At 44.0% G+C, this 21,160-nt stretch overlaps 1 protein-coding gene across 4 annotated transcripts in view; it reads right to left on the reverse strand.

Moving 5' to 3' along the window:
- The window catches only part of ryr2a (ryanodine receptor 2a (cardiac)), a 936,900-nt gene that overhangs the window by 234,431 nt on the left and 681,309 nt on the right, over nucleotides 1–21,160 (reverse strand). For all 4 annotated transcript variants that reach the window (XM_038814319.1, XM_038814304.1, XM_038814294.1 and 1 more), the window contains 7 exons: nucleotides 19,538–19,701; nucleotides 16,662–16,740; nucleotides 15,732–15,821; nucleotides 12,471–12,608; nucleotides 10,551–10,628; nucleotides 5,174–5,249; nucleotides 1,042–1,165 (listed from right to left, as the gene is read on the reverse strand). In XM_038814319.1, coding sequence (XP_038670247.1) covers nucleotides 1,042–1,165; nucleotides 5,174–5,249; nucleotides 10,551–10,628; nucleotides 12,471–12,608; nucleotides 15,732–15,821; nucleotides 16,662–16,740; nucleotides 19,538–19,701 — 749 coding nt within the window. The remainder of the gene's footprint in view (nucleotides 1–1,041; nucleotides 1,166–5,173; nucleotides 5,250–10,550; nucleotides 10,629–12,470; nucleotides 12,609–15,731; nucleotides 15,822–16,661; nucleotides 16,741–19,537; nucleotides 19,702–21,160) is intronic.

The following is a 21,160-nucleotide window of genomic DNA, read 5'->3' on the forward strand; positions in this document are numbered from 1 at the left end:
CGCTGCAATGTCCAGGTAGCCCTGGCACATGGCTGCCTCTGATAGGCACACTGTGATACGGGTGCCCAGGCCTCGGACATGTTGATTCATGGCCTAAGCATTTACCCTGAGGAGGTTGTGCAGTTTTTTCCGACACTCCTGGCTGGTCCGAACAGTGTTGCCCATGGCGCAAACCACCTCTGCCACATGCTCCCAGGCCCAGCGAATGGTGCCAGCTGGCAGCCTCTTTCAGGAAATTGTCAGCCAAGATATTACAGGAAATATTCTTCATCTTATCTACCTTGTGGTACGTCACAGCCTTGGCAAGGTTACTTCAAAAGGAAACTTTCCATTCGACATTGTTGAAATGTGCACCTGGTTATTCAGCATTTCCTACCATTGCTGACCGTTATTTACACTTCTCAAGAGCTAAGTTCTGACGATTTCTTTCCAAACAAGAAAAGCTATTCATCAGTAACCCCATTAGGTGCTTCGCCATTCAGTACGGACCTTCAAAATCTGAGATTCATTGAAAACCTGCCTCAATTTTTTGAAGAATAGGCAGCTTGGTGCTTCCCTCCTCGGTTGAAATTTTGTATTTCTCATCTCTCCCATTAGCTATCCCCATTTTTCTCAAACTACCCCGAATTGTTCTGTCCCTGCTAATCGAAAACAGGCTGGAAAAGTCTTCTGTAATCCTCATCTATATCATCTGATGACCATACATGAAAAAGTACACTAGAGGGGACCAAGATAGTTCTCCCTACAGGACATTTGCTCCATGCCACCTGGCTGGAGTGGTAGGTTAGAAAACTTTGTTTGGTGCAGCGGGGTGAGAATGCTATATCATCTTATAACATTTACACAATTCTGTATGTAATACACAAACATGTGCTGCTAGTGTTTCCCACTGATATAACTTTAACTATTGCCACATGGTGAGGACCTGATTCTTCTTCCCTTTTTATTCAACTTGCTAATATTTTAGTAGCAGCATCTTGCATTAGTGGATTAGTGGACTGTGTTTAAATCCATTGTCGTCCTCACACTGTATACTAATACCTTGAGACTGCATAGCCATTGAGCTGAAGAAACTTAAGAATTTCTTGTGCTTTCTCTCGGTCTCTGGCTTTCTCCTTCGCTGTCAGGGTATCGTAGGGCACCAACAAAGGGTGGTTTCCACCTCCTGTGGGGACAATAGCAACCACTGGCATCAAAAATAATATGCGGCATTTCATAATAATGTTCTTTGCTCACAGTCTGGAATTGAAATTCCACAGAATAAGTGGTTGAGGCTAAAACAATGTCAACATTCAAGATAAATCAGAGAACTGGACGAAGGATAATGAGGAAAAGAGATATGGGAACAGAATGGGTAAATGTGACTGGAATTATTTGTTCATGTGGGCAGAAGGTTGAGAGTTATGCATAACTCCAAGGACTATTGCTTTGAGACAGCAGAGGAGGCATTCGTGAGGATTGAAGGTTTGGGACTGAACTGAGTTTGGACTTTGTTTTCATATGTTGTGGCAGGGAGGGGATGGTTTGGGGAGGTTGGGGTAATGTGTTGGGATTCTTTTCCCCTTTGTTCAGGGTTTATCATGTTTGGTTGGTTTAGGAGGTCTGGGTGTGGGGGTATCTTTTTGTTGGTTTGATGTACTAGGTATGTGGGGGGGAGAGGATACTGGCGGGGACCACCTCAGTATTAAACTTGAGTTGGTTGGTGAACGGAAGCAAGGTGTGAGGAGGGGCAACAGCGGGCCAAGCCTGTGTGGACAGGTTTTGATGGGTGTGGGAGGTGTGGATGATGGGGGGATGGGGAGTACGCAGAGAGAAGTGGTTTTGAGAGGAAGTGGTTGGGGGGTTTCTGGGAAGGGGGTTGGGGGGGGGGAGGGGTAGCTGGCTGATGGCGACTATGGGTATGGCCTGGTCATGACTGATAGGAGTGGTGGGGGGGCGTATGAGTGATCTCCAGTCCAAATGGTAATGTGGGTCATATCGGCCAATATCCCTGTTAAATATGGATGCCAAAATGCTTGCCAAGGTGTTGCCGCTTAGGTTTGAAGACTGCCTTCCGCAGGTGACTGGGGACCAGATGGAGTTTGTAAAGGTGTCCTCGAGTGTGCGGCACTTGTTAAACATGGTGCTCTCCCCATTAGAAGGGGGAACTGAAGATGGCTGTGGCGCTGGATGCAGAGAAGGCGTTTGATCGAGTAGAATGGAGTTATCAGTTTGTGGTGTTGGAGCGGTGTGGGATTGGGCCTAAGTTTGTGGCGTGGGTCAAATTGTTATGTAAGGAACCGAAGGTGAGTGTTTGTACAAATGAGGTGAACTTGAGCATAGGGGAACGAGGCAGGGGTGTCCCATGTCCCCCTTTGTCTGCGCTGCCGATAGAGCACTTTGTCATTGCGCTAAGTGGAGGGGGATAGCGAGGAGGGTGTGGAGCATAAGGCGTCCCTGTATGCCGACGACCTTTTATTGTATATTTCTAACCCGGGTCCACGGTGGGGAATATAATGGTGCTGCTCAAGAAGTTTGGGGCTTTTTCGGGATATAAACTGAATTTGGGAAAGAGCAACTGCTTTTTGGTTTCTTCCAAGGGGGCAGGAGGTGGCTTGGGGGGGGGGGGGATTGCTGTTTCATGTGGCGACTGCTCACTTCAGGTACTCGAGGTGGCTCGAGAATGGCCCCGGATCCGTAAATTGAATTTTACAAATCTGGTGGGTAGGGTCAAGGCAGATTTGTCGAAATGGGAAAGCCTTCCCTTATCACTGGCAGGCCGGGAGCAGGCGGTAAAGATGAATATCTTGCGGCGTTTTTTATTCTTATTCCAGTATTTGCCGGTCTTTATGTCAAAGGTGATTTTTATGGGGATGGAATAGTTGATTTTGTCATTTGTCTGGGCAGGTAGAGTAGCGAGGATTCGGACGATTGTGATTCAGGGAGGGTAGCAGTCGGTGGGTTTGACTCTTCCAAATCTGTTGTATTACTGTCAGGCGGCAAACGCCGAGAAGGTGTGGGGCTGGGGTAAGGAGCTGGAGGCAATGTGGCTGAGGATGGAGGCAGTCTTTTGTAAGGGTCAGGGTTGTGGGCGCTGGCAACAGCGCCGCTCCCGTTTGCCTATGGGAAATACTTGGTTAGTCCAGGTGGTGGTGGCCATGCTAAAGACATGGAGGCAATTTCAACAGCACTTTAAATTGGGGGGCGGGGTTGAAGTTGATGCCGGTCCAAGAGAATCATGTGTTTGAGCTGGTCAGGCCGGACACTAGGTTTCGGGGGTGAGAGGGGCAGAGGGGTGATGGAAATGAAGGACTTATTTTTGGAAGGTGGGTTTGCGAGTTTGGAGAAGTTGATGGTGAAGGTTGGGATTCCATGGGGGAGACCTTTTGGAGATATGCAGGTGCAGGACTTTGCAAAAAATATTTCCCCAATATTTCCAGTGCCACCCCCCTCCTCGTTATTGGAGGGGGTGTTGTCGGTGATGGGGTTGGAGGGTTGGATCATCTCAGCGATTCATGGGAAGATTTTGGAGGAGGGTATGGGGCCACTGGAAGGGGTTACGGTTAAGTGGGAGGAGGAGCTGGGGGTGGCGCTGGAGGACGGGTTGTAGTATGAAGTGTTGGGAATGGTGAATGCCTCAAACTCTTTGCGAGATTGGGGTTAATACAGTTAAAGAGAGGACAGCACGGTGGCCTAGTGGTTAGCACAGCTGCCTCACGGCGCTGAGGTCCCAGGTTCAATCCAGGCTCTGGGTCACTGTCCGTGTGGAGTTTGCACATTCTCCCTGTGTCTGCGTGGGTTTCACCCCCACAACCCAAAGATGTGCAGGATAGGTAGATTGGCCACACTAAATTGCCCCTTAATTGGAAAAAATAATTGGGTAATCTAAATTTATTTAAAAAAATACAGTTAAAGATGGGGTCGAGGATGAGGGGGTTTGCTTGAGGGGGTTTACTTGAGGGGGGGGTGGAGAACACTTGCAAGTGGTGTGGGAGAGGTCCAGCTATTCCATGTACATATGTTCTAATCCTGCCTGATATTGGGGAAATTTTGGTGATCGTTTTTCAGCACCATGTCAGAGATCCTGCACATAGATTTGGAGCCCAGACCCCTGGGTGCCATATTTGATGTGTTGGACTGGCCGGGGCTGCAGACGGGAGCGGGGCTGGCGTTTACCCTTCGCCTCGCCGATGGCTCGCAGGCAGGTCCTGTTGGGGTGGTGGTCCGCTTCTCCGCTGTGTGCCTCAGTGTGGCTTGGGGACTTGATGAAGTTCCTGTATTTGGAGAAGGTTAAGTTTGCCTTGAGAAGGGCGATGGATGGGTTCAACAAGAGATGGGTCAGAGATGGATACTGCGGGGCAGCATGGTGGCACAGTGGATAGCATTGCTGCCTATGACGCTGAAGACCCGGGTTCGAATCCCGGCCCTGGGTCACTGTCCGTGAGGAGTTTGCACATTCTCCCCGTGTCTGCGTGGGTTTCACGCCCACAACCCAAAGATGTGCAGGATAGGTGGATTGGCCAAGCTAAATTGCCCCTTAATTGGAAAAATAATTGGGTACTCTAAATTTTTTTTAAAAAGAGATGGATACTGCCAGCTGTTAAGGGTAGGGGGGTGGTTGGGGGAGGGAGAGGTCTGTTGTGTTATTGGGGTATTGGTTGGTGGAGTTGGGGGGGGGGGGGGTGGGTTGCCGTTCTTGATGTTTTACATTGTTTTGGTTTATGTATAAAATAATAAAATGTTAAGAATCGAAGAAAAATATATTTTTTAAAAATAGAAGGTTGTTGAGAAAAATGATATAAAATAACGGTTTATACTTGTGGAAAGAAAAATATTTAAATACACAATGTACCGTGACGAGAAGAATGGTGGTTAATTGATCGAGTAATTTATGATTTACCCGTATTTCTCTGATAAGGAAAAGTTGGGGAGTTTTTTGACCATTTTATTGTTTTTGATCATGAAACACAGATTAAGATGATGTTACGGGATGGTACATTCAGCACCAAATTAGATCCACTTCATTGGACCAAAGTAGGACTACCCATCAAATCTTGACCAAATCGCGGAACAGTATTTCAACGCTCTGTCACACGATTTACTAACCTAAGCGCACACATAAAACAATCAGAATGAACCAACAGGTTCCAGCAATATCACGATAACCAAATGACAATGCAACATGTCACATTACCTTTAACTTCTAGTTCGTTTTTCTTCTTCTTAGCCCAGATATTATGATAGTTCTCTGCCAGCAGCTCTGCCATTGCCTGTGATAAATTGCAAAGAAGTACAGTCATAACCGCTTTAAAAATATTTCAAACTGTGTAGAAAAATTTCTTCAGAAGTGGAAGCTGCACAACTGATCATTTACTTATCAAACTCTGCGTAGGTTATGGTTCTCTGAATAAGGAAGAACATGCCTGTATACTACAATGTGAGGGCTTCAACCCTGTGGAGGGACTGAGTAAAATGGGCCTATATTAGCTCCAATTGAGAAGAATGAAAGAAGATCTCATTTAAATATTTAAATAGACCTGCTGTTAGGTAATTTGGACATTCTGAATTCTCCCTCCGTGTACCCGAACAGGCGCCGGAGTGTGGCGACTAGGGGCTTTTCACAGCAACTTCATTGCAGTGTTAATATAAGCCTACTTGTGACAATAAAGATTAATATTATCATATATTTCAAATTCTTAGAGCGTTTGACAGGGTGGATGCCGAGAAACTGTTTTACCCTGCTGGAGAGCCGGGAACTAGAGGGTCACAATATCAGGATAGAGGATTGTCCACTTAGAATTAAGATGAAGAAATATTTAATGTGGAAACCTATGGAATTATGGATGCTCAGCTGATGAGTTGTATTCTCTATTCTGCTTTATCTGGATGGCTCGGATGTGTAGTGTTGAATAAAGAACACAAAGCTTTGTTCACGAACAAAACCATAAATTTGTTACTATTAAGATCTGTTCGCATTCCTAAAGTAGAAGGTTATTATATAAAACTATGCTATCTCTAACTTACAGACCTCTCATGTATACAACTGCTCTCTATGCCTGACACTCTTCCAGCTCTCTCCTAACTCTTAACTTAAAATGGTGCTGGTTTAGCACAGTGGGCTAAACAGCTGGCTTGTAATGCATAACAAGACCAGCAACGTGGGTTCAATTCCCATACCGGCCTTCCCGAACCGGCGCCTTTTCACAGTAACTTCATTGAAACCTACTTGTGACAATAAGTGATTGTTATTATCATCCTAATCATTTTCTAATCTAATCCCAGAATCCCCTAGTCACATGATATTTATAGGTCTGATCTGTGGTTCCCTCTAGTGGTATGAATCATTATCATGAACTTGTTAACTCTTTACATCCCAGTCAAGATACATATCACTACATCCCCCTTTTTTCAAAGATGTTTGGAGATTTCTACAAATATGTTGGGTAAGAAGCATTGTACGTTCTTTACATGTAATTCAGTACTGAAATTGTACAGTAGTTAACAACTTTAAAAAAAACTTTTTACATTCCACAAATTGAATCTGTATTCAGTCTTCACTTATAGTGTGTTGAAGTACCAACAAGTCATCAGTTAAAATTGATCAAGTGTTCAACTAGTTGAACCACTTTTGTTGTCTGACCTGGTCTTTTCTCTGTGTTTGTGGTGTCGATTTTGTGTGTCCTTTTCCTGAAAAACTGGTTTGCTTTTTGGCCTTTGAGAAAATACGAATTTTGTATTGTCTGCACACACATTTGTTTGTTCTACCTCCACCTGCAACTGTTTCACACACTGTCCTGCAGTCCTTTGCTCAGTTGCCATCTGTATTGTTTTCCAGACTGTATGGTCTGTCAAGTGTGACTGCAAGTTTCAACAATTTCTTGCCATTGCATTGGACTGTGCTGTTTAGCTGTCTTGCGGTTTCAGAGTCGTACCATTGTGTAGTCTGTTGTTCCATATTTTCTCATTTTTGTGCTCAGGATCTGTTCCTTCTAGATTGTTTAATTCATTTTCAATCTTTATGCTATCAGTGTCCTTTGTATTATCTGACGTTTTGCTGCACTTTATCATCTCAGGTTCCTGTGGAAAATCTGATGCATTGTTGAGCTTTGTGACACCAATCACTTCTGGATGATCCAATGTATCGTTGAAGCCAGGTGCTTCTCATCTGGCATCAACTTCTCCAAGATGTCATTTTCTTGTAGGTTGTTCACAATTGATGAGTTCTCAATTAAATTATTCATTGTTGTACTCTGATTGTCATGATTTTGTGTACAGTCCAGCTGAGTCCTGCACAGCTTGTATGCTATTTATGATCACTTTATCACTATTCGCAAAGACATTGGATAGATCTTCATAGTCTTCTTTTTGTTGATCAAATAAACTAGATAAATCTTCGTAGTCTCTTCTTTCATTGCTCTCTATGTGGTCGTTCATTTGTCATTTGTCAGGTTACTGCTATCCGATGTAGCAACAGTATGAAATTCCATCAATGTATTGGATTCATCTACCATTAGTAGAGTGCTATTTAGATTTTCAATCTTGTTACTAACAGAATAATCATCAAACCCGAATATCTCTGCCATTTCTGAGTAATATTCTTCAATGTAGGATTTATCTTCTTTAGTTTTAGATTTGTTGACATTTCCTTCTTGTTGCACGCTGCAAACATTTTCTTCCATAGTACTGCAGAGGCCTTCTTCAGCTGTTTGTTCAAATTCAGGAAATGTTCTGCCTTGCGAGATAAAAAAAATTCTGTTTTGTCCCTTTAAAACTTGTTTTATTCAATTTCTGGGCCGTTTTCCTTAAAGTTTTCCTTTAAGTGGGCGTGTCCACAACATTCTGATGTCATCATGTCCATGACATCATGCGCAAACAAACATTGCGCATGCGCAAATCGATCCTCGTCCAGAGTGCGCGCTTTTTTGAAGTGCACATACGCAGAATGGTATTCTTCCGGATCACGTCGTTTTTCAATCTGCGAACTGGTCCCGCACATGTGCAGAACATTCAAATTCTGAATTGCACGTTTTTTCCTTTAACTGTGCATGTCTGAAATGTCTGACTTCCGAAGCGTTTTTTTTTGGGTGGACAGGCTGGTCTTTTTAAATGCGATGAATTTTTAACTGCGTCATAGCTTTCATGGAGGCAAATATTTTTCACTTTGATTCAACGTTTCAGCACGTTTACTATTTTCAGATTCTTTAGTTGCACAGGGCATTTTAATTGAATCTTCCAGTCTTATTTTTTGTTGCTTTTGCAATCTTTTACCAAGCTTGTCATTTTTGTAAGCTCACAATACTGATCAATTTTTTTAACAGCCACTTCAAAGTTATTTTTTTCAACTTCATTCTCAAAGTGGAATGAGTTATACACTTCTATAGCCTGTTCTCCAGTTAGGGTGTTGAAATTCAGTTCGCTTTAAGACTGTAGCACAAGTTTAACGTCATCAGCACTGCCATCAATACTTATCAACCTGCCGACAAATGATTGCTAGTAAATCAGGAGGTGGTCATGTGCTGGGCAAGTTTACAACAGTGACTGCATTTCAAAGCGCTATTTCACTGGCTGAAAAGTGCTAAGGTGTCTGGTGATTGGGAAAAGCACAATATAAATGCAAGTTGTTCTTAAGAGGTTGGCTGTTGAGCTCAGTTGGCTGGAGAGCTGGTTCGTGATGCAGGGCAAGGCAAACAGCACGGGTTCAATTCCCGTACCAGCTGAGGTTATTCATGAAGGTCCGTCATCTCAACCTTGCCCCTCACCTGTGTTGTGGTGATCCTCAGGTTAAATCACATAGAGTCGGCTTTCCCCATCAGTCTGTGGTCATCTGGGACTCTGGAGTCTTTACCTTATATAAATGTAAGTTCTTAAGAGGTCCTGACAATGCACCTTTTTAAAATCCCATTCAGCAATTCCTTCAGGCTTGAGAAAGAGGGACAGGAGGGAAGATGAGCAGCAGGACAGGTGAAAAGAATACACGAAGCTGCAGCTGCAGAGAGACCAGCTGGAAGAAGCAAACATGCAAAAATCTCAAACCTCCCAATAGATTTTACAGGGGGTTTACCTTTATACAGGTACAGGGAGTGCACCATCAGGTACAGGGAGTTCACTTTGCTACAGCCGCAGAGAGTTTACTTCTTTACAGGTAGAGGAAGTGCATCTTAATAGATAGATATATAAGATGTATTTTGTCACTTATGTTATCTTTCCAATTCTGCATATAGCTGCAAAGGTATAGCTGGGGCGAAGGAATAGTTAACCTTTTGTTGTATAATAAATATTTTGTTCCTTCTTTAAACGTTAATCAGCAGTATTGTGACTAAGTTCATCTATGTCTCTAATCAAATAAATAGGTTCCATCCTGGCATCTTACTTGTCCAGTAGTAACATCAACTGGGGTTGTAACACTTGGTCAAACCCCATCAGGAGGACTGCATTCAGTTTTAGGAAACTTCAGGATATATTGACCTTGGAGGGGGTCTAATGTAGGTCATCAGAGCTTAAAATGTTAACCTATGAAGAACGTGTGAAGTTGGCTTGAATGATCTTGAGTTTGCAGTTTGAGGAGTGATTGAGATTTTTTTAAACTGCAAAACAATCCAAAGTGATTCCCTCTGGTGCGGGAGTCCAGAACAGGGGGAGTAATCTTATAATTATAACTGGGGATGTTTTGTGTGAAATTAGAATCACAGAAAGTTCATGGCACAGAAAGAGGCCACTTGGCCCATCGTGGCTGCAACGGCCCAAAAACATGCCGCCCAGTCTAATCCCACTTTCTAGCACTTGTGGTGAATATCCAAACACCTTTTAAATGAAATGACGGTTTCTGCCTCTCTCGCCCTTTCAGGCAGTGAGTACCAGACCCACAACACCCTCTCGGTCAAAAAACCTTTCCTCATCTCCCCTCTAATCTTTCTACCAATCACTTTAAATATATGTCTCTTAGTCACTAACCTCTGCCATAGTAAATAGGCCTTTCCCATCCACTCTATCCAGACCCATCACAATCAAATCTCCCCTCGGCCTCCTCTATTCCAAGGAAGACAACCCCAGCCTATCCAATCTTTCCTCGTAGCTGCAATTTTCCAGATTTGGCAACATCCTCATAGATGTCCTCTGTACCCTGTTGAATGCAATTACATCATTTCTGTGATGAGAACTGCACACAGTACTCAAGTTGGGGCCTAACTAACGTTTTATATAGTTCCAGCATAACTTTCCTGCTCTTATAGTCTATGCCTCGGCTCAAAGGAAAGGATTCCATGTATACTTTTTCACAGAGAGTATATTAGAGCTCTCAAACCCTCTCCCTTCAAAGCGGTAAAGCAGGGGAGTGGGATTGATTGAATGGCTGGTTCGAAGAGCTGGCAGAGACACGATGGACTGAATGGCTGCCTCCTGTGGATTCCATGGAGGTGTGAATGTTGGGTCGATCGAACTTTTCAGGAAGAAAAGCCATAAATAATATCAATAATATAATCGTATTTCTTCAATTGCACTCTTGACAACAGATCACACGGAATCTGACACAGAGCATATGTTGTAACAGATTAACTGGAGCAGGAGCGACTTACGTGCAGGTCCCTTGAAAGTGTAACATTGCTCATGTCGATCGGCCGAGGACTGTAGCCATGTGCAGAATCTACAGAAATCTGAGCAAAAGGTCGAGACACCATTGTAAAGACAGGTGCAAAGAACAGACAGAAATAGTTACCTTCTGCATCTATTTAAATACAATGAGTTATAACAGTAGGAAGGAGAGGAAAACAAAAAACAGTTAGGTGACAGCCTTTTGACTTATTTTATTTAACATGTTAAGAGTGATTATTATTTTCACCATTTTTCATTGTTGTCCCCATGCCAGACACCATCTTCTCTCAATGTAGTCCAGGAAGGTAGATTGCTACCAGCTCTTTTGCAGTATCACTTCATGTCAGCATCACCTCAAGGGTTAGATTTCACCAGCCCTCCAATGACAGGCTGGGAGGGAGGTGGGCTGGCAAAATAGCGGTGGCGAGCGTCAGGAGGAGAGTCCGGCTTTCTGCTGCTGAACCTCAGTGGCACAGGTGTCGACCGGGCACCCAATTGAGCCAATTAAGGATCATTTTCCTCCACCGCCATTTTACCAACTTCAGTTGTGTGGGGAGATGTCCCTGGTAGCAATAGTTGACCCTGTGGCAAAGTGCTGTTACTGGAGTGTATGCCCTCCAATCATCAGCGTCGGCCTGCATTACCCTGGCACCAGAGAGAAAAAAATTACCGTGTGTGGGATTTACCGTGCGACGCACCGCTTGTTTCCCGGCAGGGAGCGGAGACCCACTCTTGCCCGGCGGTGGGGTCTTCTGGCCCCTACCGTTGTCAAAGGGGTTTCCTATTGAATCCACCCCTCGCCACCGGGAAACCTGACAGTGGGACAGGAAGGTCCTGCCAACATCAATGGCCATAAAGGTCCAGCCTGTATTTTCAAGGAGACATATCCTGCAGCCAGCAGCCTCAGAAGTAGCCACCTCTAATAGCCGTGCTGTCATGGCTGTCGAGCTACCGGCCTCCTGTTTGGACTGGCATCTCTGAGAGGTGGTTGCCACTATCAATTGGATAGTGTCCCCGGCAGCAGCCTTTTAATTAGCCATTGCTGGTAAAATACTGCTCCAGAGACCTGACACTCATTAGCACAGCATCAGCTCCAACTTTCTGTCCCACGGATGGAATCTCTTCAATGTTGACAAAATTCAGACCTCTACGTTTTATCCAACATTATTCAAAAACAGTATTCCAGAGTTTGACTTTTGTTTCGATTATATTAATTATATATTATTTTTGCTGTATTATTTTGCCTGTTTTACCCCTTAGTACTGTGTGGCATTTATGCCTGGCCATACTTCAACTGAACCAATGCTGTGTGCAATGGGTTAAAGTTAATATTTAGTACGGACACTGCATTAGAAGTAAGGTTAGAAGCAACCATTTCTGTATGAACAACAGAGGTTGGCTGTGTGTTTCTGCAAAATGTATGTTCACCATAGCAGAGCTGCTATTCAAGAATTGATTGGTTAAGCTAGTTATTTGATAGCAGGTGATGACGACTGGAGTGATGATTGAGAGAAAGACAGGTTGTCCTGGTGACGGACAAGACTATTTTATTTTGCTTTTATTCTGCATCTTCTTCCTGAGCATAACCAAAAACCGGGAGCTACAAACAACATCCTTTTCCCATGACAAAGAGTCATCGGACTCGAAACGTTAGCTCTTTTCTCTCCCTACAGATGCTGCCAGACTTGCTGAGATTTTCCAGCATTTTCCCTTTCGTTTCAGATTCCAGCATCCGCAGTAATTTGCTTTTATCCTTTTCCCATTAGTACATACAATCAGCAAGGGTGTCAAATGCCAAATGGTTTTAGTTAGGAAAGACAACTGAATCCATTCCAAAACACACCTGCTGCATAACTGGTCAATGGAAAATTCAGCTAGTAGTTTTTTTTTAATGTTGGTCTTACCTGACTGGACTGAGAGATTCGACGTGTCCTGTTGTATAGGACCATGGACTCGCCTTCTCGGGTCCTCGCAATTGTCCAACTCCAGGCAACCATTGTTTTTAGAGACTCTTTTATTGGCCAACGATACACTTCCTTGTCCTGCAATTTTATTTGAACACGTTATGTTTCTCCAAATTATATTAACAATTTTTTTTTAAAAATGGAATGTCTTTCAGGAAATCAAGAAGCATTAGTTTGGTTTTCCTCAGGTCATAGAAAGTGAGTTAGGATATGTGTATGATGTTGTGATCTGATTTGCATCTAGCCTTTAGAAACATATTTTAAACTTCTGGTAATCATTACGTGCCTCCACAGGGTGTGATGTCCCATGAGCTGCAGTCAAGTCTGCAAGCAGCAGGATAAAAATGAGATGTAGTATACTGAGCTGCTCAGTGAATGCTGTCTGTATAAAGTCTGACCTGCAAATAAATCTTACCTACAAATAAAGATCCCACATTAATATTTTGCCAATCCTTGTGTACGACTGGCACGATTAAATCAAAAATAAGCAGAGCGTATCATGGTGGCGGCAAGCTTTTTGAAGATCTGACCAAGCCAAATGCAAGCCACATCCCCTTTGCACCCAGTAGAGAAAAATCAACTCGTATTAAAGTGAAATAACCGTCAAACCTCACCATGTTTAAGTGATTTTGTGGGAATTCTACACATCACACACACCTATGGCGCGATTTGCCAGCGTGTTGCGGCCAAAAAGCAGCGCTACTTGACCGGTAGGTGCCGTAGATTCTGCTTCCAGGATCTACTTGACTCGTCACGCTTTGCGAGATCCAACACAATCTCATGAGAATTTGCAATGTGAATCCCGCCCATTGTGGACGGGATCACCTTTTGACAAATCTGCACATTAGAATGAGACAGCTAGTCACACTCTGATATGCACTCCCATAATCTACCTGAGGCTTGAGATGTCACCCCCTCGCCTTGGAGACCTCGGGCGAGCACCGTTCAGTGCAGGTCCTGACAAATGGGGACCAGACGGGACAGCACTCGTGGGGGTCTCCCAGGGGATCGGAGGCCCGCAGGTGCTTGCCCTCTGGGCAGGTTGGCACCCTGGCATTGCTGGTGCCACTTGGGCATCCTGGCATTTTTCCTGATCGGGCTGATCGGGCCCAGGGATGCCTTTTGTGGGTTAAAGGGGTGTATGGGGCCTGAGGAGCCCCTCATAGGTGAGTTGGGGCTTTGGGGGTGTTCGAGGGTTGCGTCGGGAGGACGAGAGATTGGGACACCATATAAAAATGCTATGGAACTCTATTCCCATTCGAGTAAATCGCGCCCCACCTTTGACCTGCCATTGGACTACACCTTGGAGAAATCGGAGAGAAGTAAATTATAAAAGTCTAACTGCTCCTGTTTCTAAGCAGCAACAGAAATTAAATAACATATTAAAGATGGTCTCACTTTGAGTTGAACTCCACAGACAGGAGAATTCATTCCTGTTGAAGCTAAGTACTGCAGCCTAGGCTGGGAGGAAGACTCTGTTCAGGAACAGATCCTCACAGCCATAAGAAGCCTGTGAAAAGCTTTTTTTTTCACAGTTTGCTGACAATTTGGAAGTCCTGCAGCCATTTTGCTGCATGAAGTCACTTTTGTCAGCAGACCTTAAGAGTTAAACTGGGGGGAAAAAAAACATCAAAAAGAGCTCACATCACCATCATTGCAGTCAAGCAGTAATCTGTGACCGGCTAAGGCAGTGGCCATTAATGGTACTGCAACTCGGAGCTGAATCAACTCTAAAGTAGACTGGCGAAAACCTAAATATCGCGGTGCGGGCTGAGCAACGCTGCCGAGGGTGTTGGCCCTGACCGCAGAAGTAGTAAGATGGTCCCCCGGGCTGAACGGGCAGCCGCACGGCACAGGCCTGGGACGTAGTCGGGTCTGGTGAAAGCCGCGTCTGTGGTGCCCACGAGGGGTTCGCTGGGTCTGCCAGGAACACGCTGGCCATTATGGGATTTGCACCTGCGGAAAATGGGCCGCCACATCCCAGCCAAAATGTTTGATTCATATCAATGGACATAGGAGGCGCGATTCTCCGAGCCCCGCATCGGGCCGGAGAATCGTTGCAACCGCGCCACGGTGCCCCGACGCCGGAGCGCGATTCTCCGAGGTGCGGAGAATCACCGCCATTTGCGCCGGCGTGTTCGACGCGGCGCCGGCCGTGGGCCGCTGGAATTGGCAGGATGTGCCGAGCGGCCGCGCGGAGAAAGCAGAGTCCCGCCGGCGGCGTTCACCCCTGGTCGCTGTCGGCGGGAACTCTGCGCAAAGGGTCTGTGGGGGGGGACCGCCTGTGGGGTGGGGAAAACAGCTCCTTCGCCAGGTGGGGCCTCCATCCAATGGGGTCTGGCCCGCGATCGGGGCCCACCGAATGCGACAGCATTCACGACGGCGCAAACACTTAGTCTCCATTTTAGAGAAGCGCCCCCAAGATTTGCTCTGGCAAAATTCATAAACTATCCAGGAGGGTCTCAGTTTATAATTCATATGTTAGTCCCCAACTCTTGAAGTTGGAGGAGAGCTTCTTGACTCATTCATTCTCTTTGGTTTGCTCAGTCAAGAGGCTTTTCTGAAGTACTGCCGATCAGTAGGTGACCTGGGATTTCCTTTTACTCATAAGGAATTGGCTAGATCTGTGAGAACGATTTGTGTGTGTCTGTAATATCCACATCTTCGATCTTTGACAAATTCAGATTGTAGCGTTCTTTGAAATCCAGATCTGCCTGATCTGGAAATGCTGGGGAAAAATAAAACAAATCAATCGCAAATGTTGGTGTTTTGAAAGAGTTTGCTGCCATTATTTTCTGGTAGTTAATTGTTTCTGAGCATAAACATCATTCACCTTGATAAGGGCTATATTTCATCATACTAACCATTCAATGTGAATATTCTCACATATCTTCACAGGGCATATTTTCTGTCATTATCCACTTTGGATTAAAGATCGTGTATCAAAACTTCAGACAAAATAGAATAAAAATATATACTGATGAATTTCACAATTTGTATTTTCAAATAAAATTGAATGTTGGGAGTAATTTGAAAGCTGTAACTTCATGTTAGGAATGATCCAAAATAAAATAATAATTATAAACTGTTCAGGCTTCAGTCTGCAAGTTTGCAGCATTACCGTTCAATTATTTCTTAGTATCCATCATTTTCTGTACAATAACACTCAGTTATTGAGGTAAGTATTTCCTTCCTACCCACCTTTTCAGACAGGAGTTTGAATGGTTTTAACAAAGGATGAACCTTGACAGCCTCGTTACATGTTTCACCGTACACCCATCCATTTGCAAACTGGAAAGAAACACCATGTTATTTTGATCTTATGGCAGTTTGGGTGTTATCCAAGATATAGTTGACACTTAATCATTGTAGTAAATTCTATCGAACCAGCAGTCATTGGTGCAGTGTGTACTCAAGTGGGGCTGTGCTCAAATATCTCATGAAGCAGAGAAATACTGGTATGCTGGGCACAAGGCAACATGGCAAGTCGCTGATGTTGTGTATGAATTGGGAGAAGGTGTACAGACCACAAGATTGACCACAAAGAGGATGGTACAACACAGGGCCAATCGCATGTACAGTACTTGTACACTTCCTTACAACTGTCTCAACAGCGCAGGTGTGAAGTGTGTGAGTACCCTCTCCACGGGAAACAGATTGCGATCTGAAGATGTGAATGAGAACAAATTTTACCAAAACCTGTGTGGGGGATATATTGTAAGTGCATCCTACTTTCTCCGAGGGAAAATACTCTTTATGCTTCTGTGACGTGACGAGCATGCAGCTTAATGAGAATGAAGCAAAATCAAATGTCACTGCAAAATTTAAGTAACAAATGTGCTCAGAGGTGGGTCCATTGTTTATGAAAAGTACATGGTGCAGTTTGTTGGTGAAGAACAATGGTGTTTTTCGGATTCATTGTAATAAGCGCCGACTTCCTGATCTCAGTCACGCTGGTAAAGGGAGATGATGAGCAATGACATTGTGAGATAGACCTCTTTTGTTTGTTTCCCATTGGCCAATCTACAGCAGCATCAGTGAAAGCTCAGGAGCGTGGTGCTCTCACAACTGGTTGCGTCTGCACCAAATGGAAACCCCAGGTAAGAATGAAAGTAAAATAAAAAGGCTTACCCTGTCCATTGCCCATTTGTCATGACTGTGTTCTGCATATTTGTTGACAAAATAATCCAACTTTTCCGGAAGAGTTGTACTGACAATGGAAGTGAACAAAGAAGTAAAGTTACCCTCTGAACCGCATCTTTCTATTAATATAACTTGTAAACCGCTTGTGGCAATATTATGATGTGGAGATAGATATAGAACAGAACAGCACAGAACAGGCCCTCCGGCCCTCGATATTGTGCCGAGCAATGATCACCCTACTCAAACCCACGTATCCACCCGATATCCGTAACCAAACAACCCCCCCCCCCCCTTAACCTTACTTTTTAGGACACTACGGGCAATTTAGCATGGCCAATCCACCTAACCTGCACATCTTTGGACTGTGGGAGGAAACCGGAGCACCCGGAGGAAACCCACGCACACACGGGGAGGACGTGCAGACTCCACACAGACAGTGACCCAGCCGGGAATCGAACATGGGACCCTAGAGCTGTGAAGCATTTATGCTAACCACCATGCTACCGTGCTGCCCAGCGCTGGACTGGAGTGAGCACAGTAAGACGTCTTACAACACCAGGTTAAAGTCCAACATGTTTGTTTCAAACACTAATGTTCCTAAAGCTAGTGTTTGAAACAAACATGTTGGACTTTAACCTGGTGTTGTAAGACTTCTTACTATGGTGCTATTAGTCAGCCACTGCTGAAAGGAAATTTAGTTTTCTCCCCTTCCCTCTCTCTTTCTTAACTGTTGACTGAATGATGAATTTTACGTCTGCTCCCTATACCTTGGCAGGACGGTGTTACCAAATACTACATCATGGGTTCAACTGCTAAGTGCTTTCAAATGAGATTCATTTTGCTACTAATTTCAATTTGGAAGACAGAAACAAGAGAAGTATAAATGAGTATGGCGAAGAGACAGGGCAATGAAACTAAACTGGTAGCTCAAGAGAGCTGCCATACGCTGCAAAGGTCTGTAATTCCACCAGGAGAGGTCCTTCCTTACTGGTCTATAAAGAATGCATTAGCTTCACAGAAACTACTTTGCTTTAATGGGGCCGTGCCGACTCCTAACTAACCTGATGCACTGCCTATTGTGTTGGATTAAGTAAGATCTGCTTTGACTCTAGATGTTTGGGGAACACACCTTGGTCCTGCAACTTGTTGATCTTCCTGTCACTCCTCAACACTACTCCTCGCAGAACTTCCTCATGCTGCTTTGTTTTCTCTGTTCCTCTGTATTTTTAAAGTAAACAGCCAGGACCCGTATCGCATCACATCACCAAACAAATTTAGTGAAGCCAGTGAAACCTGTTCCACCAATCTTAATATTGGCGGTATAATGCATCCCCAGTCCTTTGCAATGATTTCTCTAAGGCTTTGACTGTGCCGTGTTGAATCAGTTAACTCAGTGTATTGGCATTTTGGGATTGTCACTTACTTAGTATAGACTGGAAAGAATTTTGTTTTAACATATTATCAAAGGTTAATGCGCATAAAGGGATTCGCTCCCACTTCAAATGTTGATTAGGATGATTCCCAATATGGGATACGGATGACAGGCCAGCTATTACAGGCATCTGGCTGTTACCTTTGCATGTTAGTTAAAGCATGAGACATTTAACGTCATTCAGGGATAGGCTTAGGTATTTCCTGTTACAATAGAATCATTTTTATCCATTGTGGTTGGCAGTGGGGCTTAACTTTACAGGCATACCAATACCACAAGCTTGCACACCGAGGAGTGACTTTTTATATAAGGCAGTAACTTTAAAAAAAAATAAATTTAGAGTAACCAATTCATTTTTTCCAATTAAGGGTCAATTCAACATGGCCACTCCACCTACCCTGCACATCTTTGGGTTGTGGGAGCGAAACCCACGCAAACACGGGGAGAATGTGCAAACTCCACACGGACAGTGACCCTGGGACCTCGGCGCGTGAGGCTGCAGTGCTAACCCACTGCGCCACCGTGCTGCCCTATAAGGCAGTAACTTTAATTCAAAACTCAGTGGGTCAAACTTCAACTCAGTTGGGAGATGGTCAGAGGATAGTCATTGTTTTTCCTTTTTCCTTTCTCTCTGGAGAGAGAAGTCCAAGATAGGCACCTCTCAGTGACACACAAAGGTACACAGAACCCATCTTGTTCATACTGTAAAGACAGTACTGTAGGCTTAGCATAGGGACAGCTATGTTATGTTGTTAATATGGTATAAAATTGATATACAAATAGAAGGTATCCTATTTGTTCATATAGCTCATGTAGAATAAACCAGTTGGTTGTACTACAATTGGTGCCAAGTACCAAGAGATACCTTCAGCGTGCCTCAACAAGAAAAGGAGCACAGTATTCAGCACAAGCAATAAGAAGGTCTGTGCTTTGGGTCCCAGGACACACTATAGTTTAACTAGATATTGAGCAGTAAAAGTGCCTAGGTCACAGAACACAGTAAAGTCAATTTAACAGAGTAACAGGCGATTCTGAACCCAAGGAACTATTTACTTCCAACCTGGAAAATTTGCACAGAGAGGCTGAATATTTAGAATCTTTGTTTATCAAAAATCAAGCATGCGATTCACACTTTACATTCATATTTGTGACGGAAAATATGAAGGAATAACTGGTGACGTATGAAGTGCAGATTTATACCATACTGTCAGAACGCTGTGAGGAGAAGGGGAAGACAAATGAATTTAAAAGACAAAAAAAAGTTTTGAAATGCCCCTTCCCTCACCTCCCCCATCCCCTCCCTTTCCCTGAAAGTCAAAATTGTTAGCTAGCATCAATAAATTAATGTCATCGATTTGCACAGTTAAGGATTGCTCCTGATCACGACGTAAGCTCCAGGAAACAGGAGTGTTCAAAAGCTGCCCAATCAAACCTTAATGTATCTACGGGCTGTGGGTTGAAGTTTCCTTCTGTATCCATTGAAGACTGTTTCTCCATCATTGCCACATAGTTGGACTCCATGTAGTCTGGGGGCAGGGCGCCTGCAACAGCACTCAAACAGGGCAACGCCAGCTTAAATAACTCAGGTTCATATTTCTGCAGAGAGACAGAAAGAAGCTCAAAGCATCATCCATTTGATCACTTCAAAGTAATGCAAATCCACCTGTCGCTCCCTCCACCATTTCCATTTTGCTCTGTCCACATTCCAGTTCCGATTACGCTCAGAATGTGAATCTCTAAATGGAATTATTATTATTATTATTAAGGATCTGCAATTTTATTGTAATCTTTGGGCGAGATCTTACGGCTGTTCGCGCCGGCACCCCCGCCGTGGGTTTCTCTGCGCGTGGGGTGGATTCAATGAGAATTCCCATTGACAGCAGTAGGACCAGAAGATCCCGCCGCCGGCCAATGTCGGGCCGTCTCCCACCACCAAGAAACACGCCACGGGGAGGTCAGAGAACCTCATCCTATAAGAGTACAAGAAATAGGAGCAGGGGTAAACCATTTGGTCCGTCTATCCTGCCCTGTGATTCAGTGCAATCATGGCTGATCTACAACTTCAACTCCACTCTCTGTATCCCTTGGTTTCTGAGAATCCATTTCTTGCAGGTTTTTCTTTAGTGAAATTCAAGGATTTATAAATGCTGCACTATTTGTATTTTAGTCTGCATTGGTATGAACACAATGAGGCAGTGACTGGTCTGCATTTTGAATGTTTCTTGCATGTAAAATGCAAACACTTTCTGGTTGCGAGAGCCTGTGACCCATCTGAGCCAGCAGCAGGGACGTATTGGTACTTGCTTTTAGTCGTCCCAGGCCGCTGCCCGAAAGGAATGCTTGCTTACACACACACCCCTGCCCATCCGCCATCACCAGTGAGGGAGGCAGCCATACTTGGCCCGATTATTACTGTTGGGCAATCCTCAGGCTAACCTGGATGAGGGCACATCGTACTGCCTGTTTCATGACCACAATCGGGTGCGGGCCAATTTGTACCCTAAATTACCTCAATACCGCCTATCTCCTTATGTGAAAGTGGCTTTCATGTTGCCTGTCATTTTGGAAATCTTGTTAGTAGGGGAGGGGGTCAAAGTTACAAATTATGGGCAGGTATTCCCATAACTATTAATTTTAAAAATGCTATCTCCTTCACTTTTTGTGTTTTCTTTAGCTATGAAAAGATGGAATTATTTCCAGGCAGTTCATATATGCCAGTTAGTTACAAAACAAATGCATCCTCAAAGTGAGTCATAAATAAGACAATGTGACAAGCTCAACAGTAAATTATTAAATTATGTTATTTTGAAGCGTCAACAGACAGGTCTTGACAAGGGGTAAGAAATTTTACCCAGTTACTGTGCTTGAATATAAATGTTGTAAATAACAAGCACTTGGATTTTAAGAAGGATTGGAAATATGACTTTTTACTAAATATGAAACAGTACAAAAAGAGGAAATGGAAGTGGCATTTTCTCAGAACACGAAAAGTATATTTTGCTCAAAGGATCCAGACTGCATATCATTTGATACTATAATTATTAAATAAAAGGGA

The sequence above is a fragment of the Scyliorhinus canicula genome, chromosome 1 (genome assembly GCF_902713615.1).
Source record: "Scyliorhinus canicula chromosome 1, sScyCan1.1, whole genome shotgun sequence".
NCBI lineage: Eukaryota > Metazoa > Chordata > Chondrichthyes > Carcharhiniformes > Scyliorhinidae > Scyliorhinus > Scyliorhinus canicula.